Below are 23,184 nucleotides of genomic sequence, written 5' to 3'. Positions count from 1 at the left end.
ATTCATGTGCATGTACTTGTAACTCGTGATTACGGGGTAAATGCATACACATTCCAGCCCTGATTATGAGTACATATTTTGTTTTGAGATAAATGCCAAATTTGGAGTCCAAATTATAACTTTTTGTTCATCTTGTGTGTGCATGCAGGGGCAGCAATTTTTTTTTTTTTTTAATGGAAGAAAAAAAATTTCATAGAAAATGTACAGGACAAAAATCTGCATTCCATTTTGTAAAGCCAAAGGTTAGAATTCAATAAATTTTCACATGAACAGCATTATAAAACCAAAACAGATATTTTGTTTTGATTTACTGTAAAATCACTGTCCCTATGCATATAATGTACAGACAACATTCATTGATTACATCCTGACAATGACCTTCAACTACTGAAATTATAAAATACAATGCATTGAAGTCAGAAAATACAATGTACACATGTTCTTCATCATAATCAAATATCTTTCTCTTTTTATTGACTATTTGTAGGGCCTTACAGAAAGATATGTCCCCGAGAACAGGACAGTGTTTGTAGGTAACCAACCACCCCCTGTACAAGATGAAGCCTACATTCCACAAGATTTTCCTGATAATACTGTCGTCTCCTCAAAGGTAAATTTGTGATAAAAAATATTCAAGATGAAAATGATGATAATTATGAATTTATGATGATCAATGATGATGATGGTTATAAAAATAATGACAGTGATAATGGTAATAATAATGATGATGATAATTGTGATGATGATGATATTGATGATAATGATAATGATGACATAAATGATAGTGATAATTGTAATAATAATAATGGTATTTCATACAGTATTTTATACATTATCATGCTTCATAAATACCTCTACGAACATTCATCATTGAAAAAAAAAATGGATTAGTCAGGTCAATTCTGGCTGTTAAACCATTGTATGTAGATCACATGTAGGTGTTTTCATGAGATGATCTGATATCTTTACTTGGTGTTGGTTCTCATTTGTTGGGACTGAATGTAGATGTTTTATGATGATGATGAAGATGATGATGATGATGATATTTATGATGATGATGATGATGATAATGATGACAGAAATGACATAAATGATAGTGATATGCCTTACAAATATCTCTCCAAACATTCATCATAGAAAAAAATTGATTAGTCAGGTCATATCTGGCTATTAAACCATTGTATGTAGATATGAGAAATTATTTGATATCTTTACCTGGTGTTGGTTTTCATTTATTGGGACTGAAGGTAGATTTTTTAGATGATGATGAAGATGATGAAGATGATGATGATGATGATATTTATGATGATGATGATATGATGATAATGATGACAGAATGACATAAATGATAGTGATAATTGTAATAATAATAATGATATTTCATACAGTATTTTATACATTATTATGCTTCATAAATACCTCTACGAACATTCATCATTGAAAAAAAAAATGGATTAGTCAGGTCAATTCTGGCTGTTAAACCATTGTATGTAGATCACATGTAGGTGTTTTCATGAGATGATCTGATATCTTTACTTGGTGTTGGTTCTCATTTGTTGGGACTGAATGTAGATGTTTTATGATGATGATGAAGATGATGATGATGATGATATTTATGATGATGATGATGATGATAATGATGACAGAAATGACATAAATGATAGTGATATGCCTTACAAATATCTCTCCAAACATTCATCATAGAAAAAAATTGATTAGTCAGGTCATATCTGGCTATTAAACCATTGTATGTAGATATGAGAAATTATTTGATATCTTTACCTGGTGTTGGTTCTCATTTATTGGGACTGAAGGTAAATTTTTTAGATGATGATGAAGATGATGATGATGATGATATTTATGATGATGATGATATGATGATAATGATGACAGAAATGACATAAATGATAGTGATATGCCTTACAAATATCTCTCCAAACATTCATCATAGAAAAAAATTGATTAGTCAGGTCATATCTGGCTATTAAACCATTGTATGTAGATATGATAAATTATTTGATATCTTTACCTGGTGTTGGTTCTCATTTATTGGGACTGAAGGTAAATTTTTTAGATGATGATGAAGATGATGATGATGATGATATTTATGATGATGATGATATGATGATAATGATGACAGAAATGACAAATGATAGTGATATGCCTTACAAATATCTCTCCAAACATTCATCATAGAAAAAAATTGATTAGTCAGGTCATATCTGGCTATTAAACCATTGTATGTAGATATGAGAAATTATTTGATATCTTTACCTGGTGTTGGTTCTCATTTATTGGGACTGATGGTAAATTTTTAAGATGATGATGAAGATGATGATGATGATGATATTTATGATGATGATGATATGATGATAATGATGACAGAAATGACATAAATGATAGTGATAATTGTAATAATAATAATAATGATATTTCATGCAGTATTTTATATACATTGTTATGCTTTACAAATATCTTTACAAACATTAATCATTTAAAGAAATTGATTCATCAGGTCATTTCTGGCAATTAAACCATTTTTATTTACTTGGATGAGAATTGATTTGATATCTTAACTTGGGTTTATTGCTCATAAATTGAAAATGAATGTACATGCAGAGTGTTTCATATGATTATGATGATGATGATTGTGATGATGAAGATGATGATGATGACGATGATGAAGATGATGATGATACAGATGATGAAGATGATGATGATGAAGATAATGAAGATGATGATGATGATGAAGATGATGATGATGAAGATGATGATTTTTGATGATGATGATGATGATGATGAAGATGATGATGATGATTAAGATGATGATACTGATGATGATGATGATGTTGATGATGATAATTGTGATGAAGGTGATGGTGATGATGATGATGGTGGTGATGATGATGATGATACTTGTGATGATGATGATGATGATGATGTTGATGATGATGATAATTGTGATGAAGGTGATGATGGTGGTGATGATGATGATGAGGCTGGTGATAATGTTGACATGTTATGTTGATGATCATGATGGTCATCAGTATCATGAAGGAAACATTTGCCTATTTTACCAAGCCCAGTATCTTTCAGACAACCTCATTGATTAATTGCTTTCAAAATGAAAATTGCACAAAAGAGTCTTCTTATCGATGCATGATAAATTCTCCAATTTAGCTCTTCGTCTTTTGATTGCAAATTGCAAAAGCAAATTGCTTTTGATTTTTTTCTGCCTGTAGAGGCATGCACTGTGCAATAACTATAATTGTGATAGATGACTCCCTGGGAATGCGCATAGAATTTCTCCTTTTGAATAATTTACTGTACATGTGCTTATTAAAAATGACCTATTTAGAGTTTGCGGTGTTGCCAAGCAACGCAGTGCTCTCTCTGAAAAGCTGGAGCTGTGTAGTGTTGCTTGTGTGTACAACGGTGAGAATTCAGAGTGTTTGTCTTGGAGTAAAAAATAATTTCTCCTAACACTTTATCATATTGCCTACTCGATGATTCTTCCAAAGTATTGCAGTGAATTTGTTCCATAGATAATGTACATTGAATTTTAGAAAATTCCCAATTCGAAAGGATAACAAAAATGACACTATTTCATCTTTTTTTCCATTTTTATTTGCATTGCATATATGATATCCCCTTTTCTCTCAATTTCGTTTTGCAGTATACAGCAATCAACTTCTTCCCTAAAAATCTATTTGAGCAGTTCAGGAGAATTGCGAACTTCTACTTTCTCTGTGTTGCAGTGTTACAGGTAAATTGTCGTTTATTAAGAATATAACATTAGATTAGATGATAGCATGCACATGTTTGTACATTTATATTCATGTACATTTATTTGGTTATTGCATTAATTAGTGAGTATCGTCCTTGCGATCTAATCACTATATTTTTATCCCCTTTCTACTAATGTCGAGTGCACCATGTATGTACGTCAAAGATGACACCCATGGGCCACGACTCATTACATTCATGTACAATGTAATAATATGGTATTCTATTGTTAAGTTTAATTAAAACCACACATAATTCAGATATATGTCCATCTTTATATGTTGGCCTACATAACATTGTGAAGTAATGCATTTTGGAGAGTAATCTACATATGTTCATTCTCTTCTTCACTTACTCACACACAATATGTTACATGAACAGTGATGTATACAATTTGCTACTGTACTGATCATTTGTATTAAATTAAGACCACAGATAATTCAGATACCTTTGTATGATTAAAGATAAGATATACACTGTACATGAGGGCCCGGATGTATAATTATCTGTGATGTATGTGTAATTATGCCCTTTTGAGAGTAATCAATATTTTTTCATTATCTGTTCTTTAACACATAAATGTATATGTACATGAATGTCATTGTCATAAAGTTACTGAGCACTGTACTGTTCATTTAATGTAAATTGAAACCACAGATAATTCAGTTATGTATCATTATCTGCTTTTAAGAGATAAAGATATATATCGAATTTATCTGTGATGCAATGCCTCCATTCCTGGAGTACCCTACATGGCATTTGTCTTTAACGCCTTTTGGGTATATTTGCACATGGGCCCATTGCCAGCCCGTCACCACTGATCAAGTGGAGTTAATTATTAAACTCTTTAATAGATTTACTCCCATCTATGATTATGATGCATCAATCAGCATACATGTGTAGGAGGTTGGGTGTGTCTGGCAATAGGTGGTTTCAGACCGCCTCCAAGTTCGTCAGTTCCAGGTATTCTCTGATCGGGAAATTTACCCCGATCAGAAGATACCAGGTATTTTGGTAATGTGAAAGCAAACTACGCGTAATTTCCCCGAAAGAAAATACCCGCTAAATAGTAGGTACTTGGCGAAATTACGAGAACTTTCGCAGGGATTTTCCAAGGTCGCAGGTATTTTGGCAATGTGAAAGCAATTTACGGTAACTTTTAGCCCAGCGTGTTGTTGGGCACGGGCGCCGTGGGTGGCTGCTGGGCTAGTGATTTTGAATCTCGCGCCTTGCCTGCTTATACAGACCATACTGCGCATGCTCGTAACTTCAGGAACTTATCCCGAAGGGTATGTTTTGGGGCGGTGTGAATGCAGGAATAATTAAAAAATAATCAAAAAAGTTCTCGTAATTTAACGGGGATTCTTATGATCGAGGCGGTTTGAAACCACCTATTGTAATGTCTTTTATCTCCCTGAATTCTGCAAGGAGGTAAACACAGGATTTTAGTTTTGCAAAGGTAAATTAATTGAATTTTCAAATGAAAATTAACAAATCGAAACAGATTTTCTATCTTGATTTATCAGTATTAAACCGAAAGTCACTTTACAATTTCTATGAGAATGAACGTAAAACACAGTACTACATACTACATGTACATAGAACTCTAATACATAGATGTTATGTGCTTAACATTTCAATTTATTTTTAACTTCAATGATATTTTATTATTATAATTATGGACATTTATTGAAACAAAGCAAAGGAATATATAGTTATTTACAAAAAATAAAGATTTTAAAATTAATTTAAAAATATGGTATTTTTTTCTTATTCAGTTGAATTCTTTGAATATGATAATGTGCAGTATTTAGTACAACACTTCAACCCTAAAGATATCTTGATAAAGACTCTATTTCCCCAAAAGTAATGATAATGAAACTTCAAGCTGCAATTGAATAAAAATAAATAAATTTTAAATAATCTGTGGAAATTATGTGTAAGTTAATAGTCAATAGATAATCATATTTTTCTTCATTAAGTAAGTACGGTGTACTAACATTGTCAGCAAAATTTTAGCAAGATTTTTTTCTTCTTATTTCCCCCTAAATACATTTGACAAATGATTTTACAGGGGAGGGGCTTAGTTGAGGTAAAATGGCATGTGGAGATTGATAGCAAAATGAGTGTTTTCTGTATCAGATAATTAGTGGAATACCCGGTATTCAGAGTTAGAAATCATTTTCAATGGCACAAAATCATTTCTAAGCACAGTAAACTAATAATGGTACAAGGAAGAAGAGTGTTACCATCATTTAATAGTTTTGTAATTATAATCAGGTTTAACATTGATGTTAATTGTCATTCAATAAATTGAAATTTGATGTTCTTGAGTGATCACCAAATACGCAACTTTTAAAATCTACCTCATTTTTCAAAACAAACATATCCTAAAAACAATTAGTAGAAAATTAATGGAATGAATTCCAACTTCAACATTATGGAAGTATTTTTTTTATGTTTCATGTATCAGTCATTGGCAAATAAGACAAAATATGGATATTTTGAAATGTAATGCAATTTTGAGATTTAAAAAATGCATGCAAAATGATATGTTTCTAGGCATCATGTTCATAGTAACAAAGGCTCTGAACTTTCCACTATTTCGTGCGTTGTAATTGGCCTCCAGTATCGTTTCCCAAAGCATATTTATTGTATTTCTCCATGTACATGTATTATTTTAGCTTTATATTTCTAAAGTTTGCTACCTGTACATTTCAGTTGCATTTGCTGTTTCTGTTTTGCAAAGAGAATAGTTTAGTAAAGGTCAGTCATGTGGTTAAAAGATGACGAAACCAATAGCAAACAGGATACAGGAAACAATAGGATATATCCATTCTTCCCTTCACCTCTTGACTCTACATGTATATTGGGTTATTACTACCATTTTCAAGTTCTCTTTCTCTCTCTCTCCATATCTTTCTCTTATGCTTTTCACACTGTAATTTTTTCCCTTAACCCCGGGGAAATTGTTGGGGCTAGGGGGGGGGGGGGGGCTTAGTCCCACCAATTTCCCAGGGGCAAGCTCTGTATGGTAAATCATCAATATTCATGAGCTGTGGGATAGTCCGGTGTTAAGGTGTTAACCCTGGCCAATCAGATAGTATGGGGTCAAAACAGACAGTGTGAATCCAAAAGAAAGATAGTATGGGGTTAAGGGTGCGTTTATCCGCCACTTTTTTACCCTAGAATCATGATTTGAATCATGATTCAAATCATGATTCTGCAGAATCACGATTGCGTTTAGTCGAAATTGAATATAATCATGATTAGAATCACAAACATGAAACACGAAAAAATGGGCGTTTGGAAAGACGTTTCTGCAGAATCACGTACGAAAATGTTCGAATAAACGATATCGTGATTACAATCATGATTATATGACCTCACTGTTGTGTCGGGCTACTTTCGGTTTGACTCTTGCCAAGCTCAAGGCGCTCTATATGCTCATTGTATGTACATGACTATGTACTATGAATTCATTTCTTGTCATGTTCAAGTTCTGTGTTGGTCATCGCATCGTCCACTACTTTTCATTTTTTGGTCATGTCTTCAACTTCAAGTTCTAGTAAATGAATTAACTGGACAGACAATGATCTCAGTTGTTGTTGAGTATACAGTATCAATATCAAATTGGATTTACGCTGAAATTCACTTCCGAACACCATTTTGGATAAACTAACAAGATGAATAGAAGCATATGGACCCTTTATGATAGAAGTAAACAAAATGAGGTATAGACTGAATTCTGATGGAAGCAAAAGAATTTTCGAGAGCCGAAACACGTGCGAAAAACTTCCTCTGTCAAACTGCGCACTAGTGATGCGCACTGGATTGACCCGAATCTGAGGAGAAACAGCATTGGAATGAAGGTCGTCTAAACGCTGATTCTGTGATATTGTGATTCATGTTTGTGTTTTGAATCATGATTCAAATCATGATTCTGGCTTGAGGTCGCATAAACGCAGCCTAAGGATATTCCGGGGTTAAGGATAGTATGGGGTTAAGAAAATGCAGTGTGAAAAGCATATCTGTCTCTCTTGCTCTCTTGTTATATCTTTCTGATCCTCTAGTTGTTTTCTGCCTACATGTATATCCTCTCAGTCCCCTTTTGCTAGTCTCTGTCTTTCATGCCTCTCCCTCTTTTTCCTCATCTTTCTCATACTCTGGGCCAGCAGTAATTCTCGCTCTTGCCTCTCTATCTCTCATACTATCTCCTCTTTGTTTTTATCCTCTGTTTTATCTTTCCATGTTTCTAATATTTTCTCAATTTAACCCATTGTGTCTGTGTGTGTCTCTCTCTTTATGTCTTTCTGCCTACCTCCCAACTCACCCCTCTTGCTTTCTATACAGTTTTTTGGGCTCTCTTTCTGTTGGTTTTTATCTCTGTCTGTCTCCCCTGAAACTCTCTTGAATCATTTGTGACGTCCAACATCTTTGCAGAACCTTTGCGTTCTGTCTATCTGGTCCCTATTGTGCAGCTGCTGTGTAGTGCCTTTGTTTACATTGCACACTGAACCAATCAATAATAGACAGATCTGTATAAAATTTTATTGTTCAAACTAATTGACCCGGTGAAATTCAAGAGTATGATAATGAACTCCTGCCTATTATCTCATATAAATCATATTCAACAATATAGAGGTCGTTGCTTTTGTGTTCTTTGCTGGATTTGAATGGCAACCTCTGGCTGTATGCACTTGATGTATTATAATGATAAAAATGATCAAAATTTATTCATCAAAATCTTAAACAATCAGCTACAAATTACCTTCTTTACAGATAGCAATATGGATGATGAAATACATGTAGTATATCACATTATTTCAATAGCAATTCGGGGGCGTCATGGTCTAGTGGTTCCGACTCTCGTCTTTCAATCAGAGGGACGTGTTCGAATCCCAGCCATGGCGTGTTTTCCTTCAGCAAGAAATTTACCCATATTGTGCTGCCCTCGAACCAGGTGAGGTGAATGGGTACCCGGTAGGATTTATTCCTTGAATGCTGTAGCGCCAATATGGCGGCTCAGCTACAGCCGGGGTAATGATATGATAATATAAAGTATCAAGCGCAGTAGAGTATATGCAATTATAGTAGCTGCGCTATATAAATGGACCATAAGGCCCGGAAGGCCCCTAAGAAAATCAAATACATACTGTAATACAATTTTTTTGGCTTCCATCCAGTGAATAAGATTGCATATTCACTCTGAAAAGTAAGTCAGAATAAATCCTGGAACAAGCAGGATTTGAACCTCTCATCTACTGATTTCCGGTCAGCGACATGGTCACCAGGCCATCACTGTTCCATTGCATAATCATCATGAAATAAAGAACAAATACACTTAGTACCACTGATTATCAATCTGACATAGTCTGCCATTGACAATGAAATGGAACGTTAATGAAGTTTGATGTTGTATAATTTGCACACTATTTCTGGCTTGCAATGCATCAAGTTAATAAGATCTCCTTTTCACAACTGGCAGTATAATATGTACGTAGCCACTAGATGCATCAACTGGAGTTTTTCTTCAGATGAAGTTCCCATTGATGAGTGATGTCTTATTATATCAGAGGAATTGCGGTAAAACAAAATAATTTTAGAGTAGTTCAAATGCATACGTGTATTCACTGGCGGCAAAGCCGGCCCGTGCCCCCCTTTTGAGAATCAAAAGTAAAATTTGTAATGTAAAAATTCTGTTGAAACAGAAGTGTGCCCCCCCTTTTGAAAGTGAAGACTTTTTTTTTTGCTTGTCAAATTTTTTCCTGGGACGAAATATCCTTGATTTACGGTTAAAAAACTTTTTTGCTTGTCAAATTTTTCCTCGGAAAAATGTGCCCCCCTTAAGGTAAACCTTGGATCCGCCCCTGTGTGTATTTCCCCCCAAATGTACAGGAGATCTATAATCATAACTGATGATAAAGCCCCATATCAGCAACAACAATAAAAATTATGTATTTAGTTTTTTAATTTTAATTTTGATCTATATGTATTGATTCTCCTTATTGTCTTTGTTTATCCTTTTACAGTTAGCCATTGATACGCCAGTAAGTCCTTGGACAAGCATATTGCCTCTCATCTTTGTAGTAGGGGTTTCCATGATCAAACAGGTAAATATGGAAATAGATTTGAATACATAAGACCGATAGAGAGATATGCTTCTGTAGATTTTAGTTTGGCCCTTTTAAAGGGAAACTTATTAAAGGAGAATGAAACTCTTGGAGCAAGTTAGCTTTTGTGAAAGCAGAAAAATCAAAGAATAAGATCAACAAAAGTTTGAGTAAAATAGGACTAGCAATAGAAGAGTTATGAGCATTTGAATGTCGAGATCACTAATGCTATGGAGATCCTCCCATTGGCAATGCGACCAAGATCTATGATGTCACAGATGAACAACTCTCCCCTTTTGGACACTAAAAATATACCCCAAAACATCTCTTTTTGCTCATTCTAATCATATGACAAACGATTCATCAATGATAGAATGTTGTGAAACATCTGTACTTGTCCTCTCATAAAGAGAACACCTCACCTTGTGATAGACTCTATAAAAGTGAGAATATAAGTGAAATAAGTACTAAAGTAATGAAGGAGTTGTACGTGTGTGACATCACAGATCTTGGTCGCATTGCCAATGGGAGGATCTACATGGCATTAGTGATCTCAATATTCAAATGCTCATAACTTTCTTATTATTCATTCAATCTTCCTCAAACTTTCAACAATATGTTTCTTTGATTTTTCTCTTTGATATGGATTCAGCTGGTTTCAAGGGTTTCATTCTCCTTTAATCACCTTTTTGGTGATGTATGTTGCTGCCAACAAGGTTAAAAGAGGAAAGGAATCTGAACGATGCTGATGTAATCAACAGTAGAGGGGCAGGATCGCCTGACAGTTATCTATTTAGTAGCTCCTATATCAGAAAATAAACAAGAGAGGAAGAGAGATTTATTGTTCATTGATAAATCTCATATAGAGTAAGAGGTTGTGTTAGAGGTATTCATTTCATTAACATAAAACTGCAATACATGTCTAAACCGACCATCCCCCCCATCCATAAAATATCCCTGATTCTGGATATGTTTGTATATGGGAAAGAAAGATAGCATCAAAATATCATTGATAGGGAGGTGACAGATGCATTTAAACATTTCTATTGAGTTGGAAGTCTTCTGTATCAAAGGATATGTATAAGAGAGGGAGACCAGAGATTTATGATTTATTGATACAGACTGCATGGGAAAGAGGGAGAGTTTAGTATGGTTGGCCTGATAGCTGTCGTAATGGGCATTTTTTTCTTTCATTAGAATATCCCAATCATGGGTAAGTGGTATGGGTGAAAATCACTGACCCAGGGCTGGCCTGCGTCCATCCTGAGGCTACTGTTGGAGTGGTTCTGAGTACATACAGGTTTGCTAAATGTGGCCCAAGGTTGTTTTGGCATGTTTACATCTGTTTAATTTTCTATCCAAAGCAGGCCCAGCGATTTTCTAGATGTAGCAAGGGTCATGCAACACCTCCCTTTACCTCTCTCTTCCCCTTCCTGTCTCCCTGTCCATCCCTCCCCCCTCCCCATGATCAAGCAAAATTTCCCCTGCTTTGACATATAAATACAAGTAACACACAAGTACGCCACTTCATACTTCATTTTAAAGGTTATAGATTAAATTATAAAAGTGATTAAAATTAGTTTTGTATTGTCTAATTGTCCAAAATTATAGGTCTTGCATAATTTATTTTATAGCTACCAACAGATTGTCTTTCACTTTCAGGTAATCCTGTCTTTGAAGTGTATTTTTTTAAACTTAAAAATATTAAGGCAAAGCCTGTGTGTAATTTTCATGTATTGTTTAATTAAATATTTCAAGTTTACTTTGATTCAAGGTGTCTTCATAATTCATTAGGCCGGGAACGATCTTGAATTTCCTGACTTTAATGTTTTGTTTTCAAAAGCTTCCTGATATCATTGTGAATGCAAAGAAAGTGTTTTATATATAAACTGGGTCCAAAAGAAACTTATCAAGCTTCACAAGTGCACCACACAAATTCCACTCAGTCAAAATGAACACAATTTTGACAAAGGCTAGCTTCAATAATCTAAATTACTAAGCACATGTCAATAATTAAGAGCTTGGTTTAATAACAAAGAGGATGTAGCCCCTAAAATCAATTGGTTTCAGAATCCAAAGTCACAAAATGGCAAAAGAAAGACCAATGAAATGAGATGGGATTAAACCAAATGGTCATTCTTTGCTTGACTGCTTTTGAGTCCATTCATGCATTGTGCTTCTCTGACCCCAATAGGTGTGTTTGAAATGTTAATTTCAGTTTCTTGTAACTTCTTATTTATTGAGGCAATTAATAAAACATGCCGCCGATGGTCATACCGTGAACTTTATAAACTGGTAGTTTGTTTAATCCCATCTCATTTTCATTGGACTTTCTATTGCCATTTTGTGACTTTGTCTAATTTCAGGAGGGAAAGTAGATAAAAAATCCCCCCAAACATACATTTGGTTTTGTTTTCGATTGAACATGAAACAAAAGTCCTTACTGAGTGATAAAGACAATGACAAATAGTAAGGATGAAAAGAAATTATGCTGAAAAAAGGTACTACATATCTGTAGAAGATAGAATACAGGAGCGTCTTCGAACCAAGGCTATATGCATCTTTGTTTCAGACAATTTAATATCTCACCACTCAATATTTCATGCAGGTATTGTTTTACAACCCACTTAAAAGGCGGAATTGGACTATTAATACTGTTTGGACTTGATATTGAAACAAAAGTAACACTCAACTGCACTTGAAGCAGTCAATTATATTCCTACAGTACTTATGTGTACATTATATGCACTTGTCATTTTTATCCTTGTTCTTCAATACAGTCACACTACCTAATAATATACAAATATATATAGTAGTTGCCTTTAAAAATTATTTTTAGAACTGATCTTAATGCCAAGGATACATGTATATGAACTCATATCTTTATGCAGAGTGGATATATGTGCGATTTTATTATTATTTATTATTGGTATGATGATTATGTTGATTTATTATTATTATCATTATTAGTATTGCAGTATTGTTATTATTGTAATTATTATTATTATCATATTATTATTGTTGTTGCTCTTGATATTATTTATCATTATCATCATCTTTATTATTATATTATGATCATTATCGTTATTATTATTGCTTTGTTTATGTGCATTCTGCCAAGGTTTAAAAAGAAAAGACTCCTCTTTGATTACCAAGGTAATTATTTCCCCTTGCTCATGAAATTAACAAAGGCATGCTCAAACATTATTCTTTTGTTTTGTTGCCCAGGGTTACGAGGATTGGTTGCGTCACAAAGCGGACAATGAGGTCAACAAAAGAGCGACCCTCGTCGTACGAGATGGAGTGATAGAGAAAATCAAATCAAGGGATGTTCGGGTGAGTTGTCAATGTGTGCAATTCTGCCCTTGTAAAACCAGCCAAAAAAAATAATAGTAATCATTCAAAGGCATATAAATGAAAGAAGGCTTGATAAATGTTAGAAATAAAGGTCAGTGAAAAAGCTCAGGAACCTTTTATGTACAAAGTCCATTGGATATAAGAAAATAGGATTTGAAAAACTATTTTTTTTTGGGGGGGGGGACTATAAAAGCTTACATTTTAATACCTGAAAATGTTGTTAATTTGCTACCCCTGTGAGGCAATGAAAAGTGTTCAAAGAGACGCTGAGGCAGGACGCTATTTGTTTAATATGTTGCTTCAAAACTCTGTACCAATCAGATTCTTAATAATCGCATAGAGACATAGCTTATGTGACATGTGCTGTATAAAAACTTACTCTTTTTTTATTTTAAAAGTTTCATTCGTGTAGCAAAAAAAATTTGGTCTTGTACAAAAATTTGTTAAAAGAAATCTTTACACTTTCTTTCACAATATTCACATGACTTGTGAATAATGATATATTGGTCACCTTGCAACGGTAGTCTGTGGGATATTTTTTTTCCAAGTCATGCACTCATGTCACCATGAACTCTGTTAAACACAAAGCTTCACAATTGATCATAAAGTTGATTTATAATTGATTGCATACAATGGTCAGGGACAAAATTGGTCTCAAAGCTTTTATGTTACAAGGTCCAGGAGATTTTTTTTTGCCTTTTCATTGAATTCTATTAAAATAGCATGTTACTACTATAAGTTCAATTTCATGTTTTGTACAATGCCCAGTACCTTTGCTTACATGTATGTCTTCACTGATGAAACCATTTTATGTCATACCGCATTGCCTTTAAAAATAGTTTTTAGTCTTGTACTATTTGTCTGTCCATGAACTGGCATTTGGATACAGGTTACATTTTCTACAAGTGAAAGATTTTGTCTTCATTTGTTGCAGACATTGTATTTTCATTTTGAAGTGGGATTATTCTTTTACTGTATATGTTCAGTAGATATACCCGTAAAGGCCGTCACAGCTCTCTAAACATTCATGATTAAATGGTCTATGGCTACATGTAAATGTGCACGCACACTCTTAGGTGCAGGACAAACTGGTACCCCTATATTTCTAACCATCTTGATTGATGTGGTGATCAACAAAATACAGTGCGTCCCACAAAAAGGAAACCCGTTTTCAGAGATAGATTTCACAATTATTAAATATGTTTTTACTATAAATTTGATGCTCATGGCAAGATTGGAATCTCATTTCTAATTTGATACCAACAGCTAAGCAAATTGTTCATGCATTGCAGGTAACAAACAATAAATATTGAGACATATCAGTATTGATTTGCGCAGAAACTCACGTGTGAATCTGAATCCACTCTCATTTCAGGGATCAGTAAGAAAATCTTAAAGAATACAAAAGAAATGCTTGTTAGCCAATCGTCGAATAAGCTCGATCGTTGTATCACAAACCAATTTTGTCCAAGTTTTCTGCGCAACCTGGTTTTGACATTAAAATTTCAAACTCGTCTTGCTCATTAATGCATTAATATTCTTCTCATATTAGGTATCAAAATAAAAAAGAGGAATAATTGAATTATATGATTATGTAAATGAAATATCATAATTAATTTGCCTTTGAAGAATAAAGACATGGGAATCCCTGTTTCCTTTTTTCTGGGATGCACTGTATACTGCCTACTTAGGTATTAATTTCATCAAAAATATTCTGAATTCCTTATGTCTCTTTTTTAACATGGAATGTATATGAATATTAATTTCCATTTTTTTTATGTACCTGGTAGATAGGATTTCTTTTTCTTTTCATTACCGTTTTTATATCCTTTATCTCTCCCATTCTCTCTCTCTATGTTTGCCCTTTGCTCCATTTAATTTCTGTTCGTTTCAGTTCCTGAATCAGAGACAGTTACAATGTGAATTGTAAGATTCCTGTAAAAATGTGTATGTCTGTCTTCCAGTATTTCTGATTTTTTTTCTGTCTGTCTTATTATCTATCTGTTTGTCTGTCTGTCTCTATCTCTGTATGTCTCTGTCTCTATCTTGGTTCAATGTAAAGTATTTTGTACTCCTTTAACTCCTTTTATATGTACATGTACATCTTCAAACAGGTCGGTGATATTGTCAAAGTCCAAAATAACGATGAGATACCGTGTGACATGGTCTGCTTATCATCGGTCCGAGAAGATGGTGACTGTCATGTGACCACTGCCAATTTAGATGGTGAAACTAATCTCAAGGTATGATACTGTGGCATGAATGATAATAATAATGATTAATAATAATAATAATTTAGTAATAACGTCATATTTTAGCCGGGGTAGCCACTTCATTTCCGAAAACTGTTCTCACAGCGGGCCCTGCTTAACATGATGATGTAATTAATACCCCGGTCTTAGCTATTATGACGTCATAGGTAAAAATGTGAATTTGTAGGTAAGATTGGGAAATAATAAAAGGAGGGGAATATGGAAAATATTTCACTCAGTGTAAAGCCATTCCTTGCTCTGAGTCAAACAAGTAGACAAACAAAATACACCCATATTGTCTCTAAAATGCTCCATTCAAGTAATAATTACTATCATTTTTATTGCCGTTTTTAATCAATATTGCTATTGTTGTTCCTATTGATATAATAAATCATAATCATCATTGCTATTAATGTTGATATTGATAAATGCATTCCTTGCTCTGAGTCAAACAAGTAGACAAACAAAATACACCCATCTTGTCTCTAAAATGCCCTGATAAGGTAATAATTACAATATTTTTTCTTGCCGTTTTTAATCGATATCCTCATTATATTATTATAATAATTATTGTTGTTCTTATTGATATAATAAATTATTATTATTATTATTATTATTTATTCGGCAATTCACACAAAATATAACATTGTAAATATGAGTACACAAACAATTATAAATGCAAAATCTTACTGGCGGTCCTCTGAATGCATCAGTTGGCTGCCGGGGAAGAGGAAAGCAAACTTAATCACTGTAACCGTAATGGTCCCTCTTCCCGACCAACTGGTGCACATAGAAGACCTGTAAGATATAGCATGAAGGTAAATAAAATGTAAAATGTAAAACATTTCATAAACTAAACAACTAACAAAAAACAAAGTACAAGGAGAACATGAAACTAATATGTATGATGACACTAGGTCATGACACGATACTGAGCTTAAACATGAGGAATTAATTCTGGCTTAAAAACTATTGCATAAAATGTAAAGTAAGCAAACTGAAACGATGAAGTATAAAACTGAGAAAAAAGAAGAAAAAAAAAATATGAGAACATGTAGTAGCAAGCTGACAAGAATGTCTAAAATTATATATGTTGACCGGTATATAGAAGTTAAGAAAACATGGTAAAAGAAGTGAATAGGTACATAGGCTTAGTGGGCTTCAGGCGATTAAGGAAACTAGGAAAACACATTAAAGAACGAGTACTTCATATATTAAATTGTATACACAATTATAATAAAGAAGCTGCGATGGAACTGTCCAGAAGATGTTTAAATAATGGCAGGAAAAAGAGGGGAAAAAGCAAAAGAAAAAAGACTCCAGAGACATAAAAGCAGTATAATCAAAATTATAGTTTCGGCTCAAGAATGTCAAAAAAAAAGTATACGAATGAATGATTCCAAATCATACCGTAATTATTAAATTAACCTATCGTAAATTAAACAAAGACTTCAAAAGATAAAGTTAATTGAAGAAGATATGACTTTTCAGCCTGTATTGCCAGGTCTGAAATTTAGAGAGTACAAAGTCAATGCGCAAGTCCCGAGGTAGTTCGTCCCACAGTCTAGGAAAAATGTAAATGGCGGAATCACTTAAACGTTTCGTACGAGCCATCAGGTGATGGAACCTGATATCCTCTTGTCTCCTTTCTATAACTCTGATTTTCAAAGAAATATCATTGCTCTCAACAATCATAATCATCATTGCCATTAATGTGAATATTAATATTATCATCCTCAATATTATTATCAGTACACCAATGATTTCACTATTGTTTTTGTTATAATTATTTTCAATCATTCTATGTTCTTTTCTGTCCAGATATTCAGGTCATTACCGGACACTGCCATTCTACAAACAGAGGAGAGTCTGAATTCATTGTCCGCCGTCGTGGAGTGCCAGCAACCTATCTTAGATTTATACAAATTTGTTGGCAGAATGACTTTATACCAAAACACCAATGTGCCTAATAATAACAGCAATCCTACCCAAAAGTGAGTGGCATTGAACTTCAAAATTTGAGTCAAAAATTAACTAAAATAGTAAGCAAATAATCACTGTTGGTGAAGGTGATGGACGAACTATCACTTAGGAGGCAAGCTGGATGTACATGTAGCTATCTTTCCTCAGCTTCGCTTGGGAAAGATAGCCTAATAATCCTATAGCAAGATTCTTATTATGCCGAATATCAAAGTTATTATAGTCAGTTGTGTTATGATATATACTTTTTGTAGGCAAGTGAAGCCAATACTATTGTGTGTTGGCTGTTTCATGCTCATTTGGCTTGTAAAGAACAGATTCTTGCACTACTTTCCTCAAAGGTTGAAGAATATTAACAAGCTTGTTTGGATACCTAAAACAAATTCAACTTGCAATATCTAATATTCAAACTGCATTATACAGTATACCTCAGTCATGTTATTCATGATTAAGAATTTCATAGCAAATTTTGAGTTTATTTTATTCATTTCTAATTTGTGGTTTATTCCAGGCCTTTAACTGCAGAAAATGTCTTATTACGTGGATGTCGCCTTAAAAATACAGAATATATTTATGGTAAGTACATCTTGTATTTCAATCACACAATAATAACGCAGGCACACCAATAAATTTAACTCCAAACCTACCAGAAGTATTTCACAGGAAATAATTACATAATATTGGCTTACTTTGTGGGAGATACCATATATATTTTTCCTGAAGTAGTCTCATTTTGCCCGAGTCTTGATGAGGGCAATATGGGTCTACTGAGAGAAATTTAATATGATATCTCCCGAAATTATAGTAATTTGTGTTGAGTTAATCAATCAGACAGACAAAATATGCTGCTATATCTTGTCTCTAAATTGCCTCATTCAGTGTTGCTGTGCATGACATATTTCTATTTCTGTATATCCTGTTTGTGAATCCCTAGTTTGCACTTCAATTACGCTAGAAATGGGAATGAAATAGAATGCATTGGAGATGAAAATATCCTGTCTATGCATTCTGAGAGCTTTCAAAAGGTTCCGGCACATTCTGTATATGCTTGCGAATGTGATCCTAGACATTCAAACAGTCTTCTCAGTGTAAAGTGATGAAGACTTATTATTAATTTGATCTGTGTGATATCTGCTGATAAAATAATAACTCAAAATTTGACATCTGTTCAACCCAGAATGGGAACATTACTAAATGTACTCTAAATGTAGTAAATGTTTCTCTATATTTTCTGATACTCCAATATCATTAAAAAAGAAATGCATTTGAGGGAACCAGGGCCCTGTCTTACAAAGAGTTACAATTGATCCAATCAATCTTAACTCTATGGAAATCCATCCATGCCATAATTTTTCCAAAAGAAATTTGCACAATCTCATTAGTAAACAAAAAAATCACACTGAATCTTCAAGAGAATGATAAATGTATTGATATACATCATAATCTATAGAATATTTTGAACAAATTAGCATTTTAGATGTTGACGTTGCTGGCCGTCCATAGTTGAGGTTGATGGGATCGATCGCAACTCTTTGTAAGACGGGGCCCTGTTTTACCTTCAATCACAAACATGCATATGCAACCAATTGCTGCTTGAGAATCTGTCGTTATCAAATAGTTGCCAAAGTGAAACCATTAGATCCTATCGCTGACTTTGACTGCATTATTACATGCCTCCTGATCAAAAGCAGTGAATTCACCAGAGTTTACAGAAGGAATATGACACAATTTCTCGCACTGACTTAATTTTCTCCCTTTTGCCATGATACTAATTTCAGCAGGATTTATTTGCCATTACAATTATTCTATCCCTTTGAAAAAGCATGATTCTTGAATAAAGTATTTTATAACTCTGTTTCACCTTCTTCTCAGGTTGTGCAGTGTACACAGGAGAGGAAACCAAGATGGCCTTAAATTCTAAAACCAAAGGACAAAAATTCTCCTGTATAGAAACGTGAGTTGAGGCTGACAGTTTATGTTATTTTATTTATTCTTTCTTTCATCTATTATTTATATTTGTTTTTTTCATTTCTTGTTATTTTATTATTCTTTTTATTTATTTATTTATTTTTTATTATTTACTTATTTATATATTTGTTCAATTATTTATATATTCATGTATTCGTGCATTCGTTCGTCCGTTGGTTTGCTTGTTTTGAGGGGGAAGGGGAGTTGGTTGAGTGACTAAATTTTATTTTTCTTTGTATGAATGTTCTAACTATCAAAGAAAACATAATTCCTGTTTTTCTTCAATTGGCAATGTGACAGAAATGTCAACATAGTTGTTTTTCATGCAAATTGGCTAGTTTATAACTTCCTAAGGGGATCTCTATCAATATTTATTTATATCTGATACATAATGATAATAATAATAGTTATATCTTATTTGCTATTAACCATACTGTACCACAGAAGAGAATATATTAAGATTGAGGAAAATGTAGTATTCTGAAAGAGAATGTTTCTAGTGGAACTTATATATAGTCACATGTTATTCCATGCTCTTAATTTTATCAGAATAAATGTAGCAGTGAAGGGAATGTATTTGTGTTGCCAATTTGCAGAACAAATACTGATCAAATAGTGCTCCTGATAACTCTTTGTATTAAATTGTATTTTCTTTGGCACAGAGTGATGAACTATTATCTTCTATTCATGCTTGGAGTATTAATCTTTGAGGTATCACTATGTACTGCTGAAATAGTGCTCCTGATAACTCTTTGTATTAAATTGTATTTTCTTTGGCACAGAGTGATGAACTATTATCTTCTATTCATGCTTGGAGTATTAATCTTTGAGGTATCACTATGTACTGCTGAAATAGTGCTCCTGATAACTCTTTGTATTAAATTGTATTTTCTTTGGCACAGAGTGATGAACTATTATCTTCTATTCATGCTTGGAGTATTAATCTTTGAGGTATCAATATGTACGGGATTGAAGTATTTCTACAATGCAAGGTCTTACGTCCCGTTCTCATGGTACTTCTATGAAGTAGCCAAAGCAGACTATGAGATATCGGTAAGAATTATGAGAATGGGAGGATTTCGGTTTGGTGTAAAATTTTGTTGGCTTCTTGCTTCCTACACTTTAGTTGTGATTATGATAATGGTTCGATTTGTGATTATACAATAGTTGAATAAATGTTGATATATGTCTAATAGAGATACATTAAGTACAATAACATTAAGCACCTGATTATTTTCAATTTAAATGAACACATTTTGGTACAGTTTTTGTAGCTAGGACATGATCGACATTAGAATTTGAGTATGACATATAGTGTACATATAAATATGACATCAATGTTGGATCACATATAAATGCATTTGATGCTAATGCTAAAACTGGACAATATATGATATATCTTATATGTTTTTTTTGCTGAAATTTTGTGACGATGTATGAGCAATGATGTCATACGATGAGACAGAAATTAGGAATGGGCTGAAATCTCGTCCTCCTATTTTGTTTTATTACTTTGTCACACAACTATTTTTTAACTCTGTCAGATGAATTCTCTTTTTTAAATGAAGAAACATTCTTTAGTTTTGCAAATCTCCAGGCCTTCCAAGATCATATCTTTCTTGGACTGAAAGGTGCTCTTCTTTTTTTTCTCACAGTGTATGTACTCATTTTAGTGTTTTATAGACAATAAAACACAAAGATACTTACTGATATTATTAGCCCAGCAACATCATGGATTTTGTAGGCCTTCAAAGATGATATTTTTTCTTTGACTGTAAAGTGCTAACCATGCCAATATTATCTTTCTCTCCTTTTTTTCACAGTGTATATACTCATTTTACACTACAAAAACACACTTCCTTTAGATAGTAATTGATATTATTAGCCCAGCAACAGTTTCCAGGAGAGTTTTGGCAATAATAAATAATCAATTTCATTTCTTGTCTTTTCATTCTCTGATTACAGTTCTTAGGAGTGATGGAGGACTTTCTATCCTTCCTTGTGCTTTATAATTACATCATTCCAATTTCATTGTATGTGACAATAGGTAAGTCATATTTAGACAATTATTATAGATAAAGGATAATAAGTGTAAACGTAACTTACTGCTGATCTTTAGACACTGAGAGGCAAATAAGTTTTGTATAACTTTATGCCTACTTCCAAGGTATGAAAAGCAAAATAGTAAAAAGTAATTAATTATTTTATATTACAAATTTGTGGTAATGATAAATTGAAATATCCTGCTTTACACTCAATTGTTTGAGATGCTCAGTGTTTTGGTATCCATCATTAACAGATTTTAAATGTGTGATAGATTAATCTACATTGAAGTTATAATGTTATCAACATTAGAAAAATTACAAAAAAATAAATATGTGTACTTCACATGATCTTGAACTGCTATATGCATGAAAAGAAGAAAGAAATATGTGCAGTATCGAAGATGTGGATTTATACCTTATAATCCAGTTTAAAAATATTATTTTTGTCCTTCAAGGAGTTTAATCTTTCATTAGACTGATAAGCAATGTTAACCAATGAAAAGTATTGGTTGGCGTGTGGAAATATGGAACTGATGGAATAGGGAAACAAATTCTGCTTTATATAGAAGTTTGCAAAATGTCATGAAAATGAATAAATGTTGAATAGAATGTGACCATGTAAGTTTATCAGTGTTGCTAGAAGATATTGAGAAATTTAAATATTGTTCTCACCACACTTGAAAATACATGTATACCTCAAAATTTGTGGCTATTCATTGTCTTTATTGATGCTACTACCCGATCATTCATCATTATGTCAATAAACCTAGATCTGGGTTCTGTCTTACAAAGAGCTACGATTGATTTGATCAACCTCAACCGTATGGAAATCCATCAATGTCATTATTTTTTTCTTCAGGAAATTTGCACAATGTCCTTAGAAAACAAAGATAACAACACTAAATTTTAAAGAAAACTAAATATGTGAATAGACATCATATCTAGAAAATATGTTGAACAAACATGCTTTTTAGATGATAACATTGCAGGCTTTCCATAGTTGTGTTTGATTGGATCAATTGCAACTCTTTGTAAGAAAGGGCCCTGCATGGTCATTGAGGCTGCAGTGGAAAGCTGTATTGTATTTCTTTTGCGAGAAATGAAATAAATAAACAAAAGTTGAATTTCTCAAGTTATTATATAGAAGATTACTAAATAATACAAATGTGTTTTTTTTTTCCGTTGCAGAAATGCAGAAGTTTCTTGGATCCATGTTCTTAGGATATGACATAGAGATGTATGATGAGGTAAAGAAAAAAAAAATCAAATATAAAGTAAACAATCTGTATGTTTTTGTCTCGCCTGCATAGCAGAGCGAGACTATAGGCGCCGCTTTTCCGACGGCGACGGCGGCGGCGGCGGCGTCAACATCAACATCAAATCTTAACCTAAGGTTAAGTTTTTGAAATGACATCATAACTTAGAAAGTATATAGACCTAGTTCATGAAACTTGGACATAAGGTTAATCAAGTATTACTCAACATCCTGCCTGAGTTTCAGGTCACATGACCAAGGTCAAAGGTCATTTAGGGTCAATGAACTTAGACCATGTTGGGAAAATTATTTTCAAAATCTTAACCGAAGGTTAAGTTTTTGAAATGACATAACTTAGAAAGTATATGGACCTAGTTCATGAAACTTGGGCATAAGGTTAATCAAGTATTAGTGAACATCCTGCTCGA

At 33.3% G+C, this 23,184-nt stretch overlaps 1 protein-coding gene across 4 annotated transcripts in view; it reads left to right on the top strand.

The window, feature by feature from the left end:
* Positions 1-480: 480 nt before the first annotated feature.
* The window catches only part of LOC129279440 (phospholipid-transporting ATPase IF-like), a 62,463-nt gene continuing 39,759 nt past the window's right edge, over positions 481-23,184 (top strand). For all 4 annotated transcript variants that reach the window (XR_010296152.1, XM_064111642.1, XM_064111643.1 and 1 more), the window contains exons 1-11: positions 481-610; positions 3,677-3,766; positions 9,819-9,899; positions 13,128-13,235; positions 15,371-15,499; positions 17,330-17,502; positions 18,000-18,064; positions 19,361-19,442; positions 20,359-20,509; positions 21,422-21,503; positions 22,690-22,748. Coding sequence is in view for 3 of the 4 variants with exons in the window: in XM_064111642.1 (XP_063967712.1) it covers positions 9,888-9,899; positions 13,128-13,235; positions 15,371-15,499; positions 17,330-17,502; positions 18,000-18,064; positions 19,361-19,442; positions 20,359-20,509; positions 21,422-21,503; positions 22,690-22,748 (861 nt within the window). In the remaining variant the exon portion in view is untranslated. The remainder of the gene's footprint in view (positions 611-3,676; positions 3,767-9,818; positions 9,900-13,127; positions 13,236-15,370; positions 15,500-17,329; positions 17,503-17,999; positions 18,065-19,360; positions 19,443-20,358; positions 20,510-21,421; positions 21,504-22,689; positions 22,749-23,184) is intronic.

Source organism: Lytechinus pictus, chromosome 16 (genome assembly GCF_037042905.1).
Source record: "Lytechinus pictus isolate F3 Inbred chromosome 16, Lp3.0, whole genome shotgun sequence".
In the NCBI taxonomy this organism is placed as follows: domain Eukaryota; kingdom Metazoa; phylum Echinodermata; class Echinoidea; order Temnopleuroida; family Toxopneustidae; genus Lytechinus; species Lytechinus pictus.
This window is presented reverse-complemented; position numbering and strand designations above follow the sequence as displayed.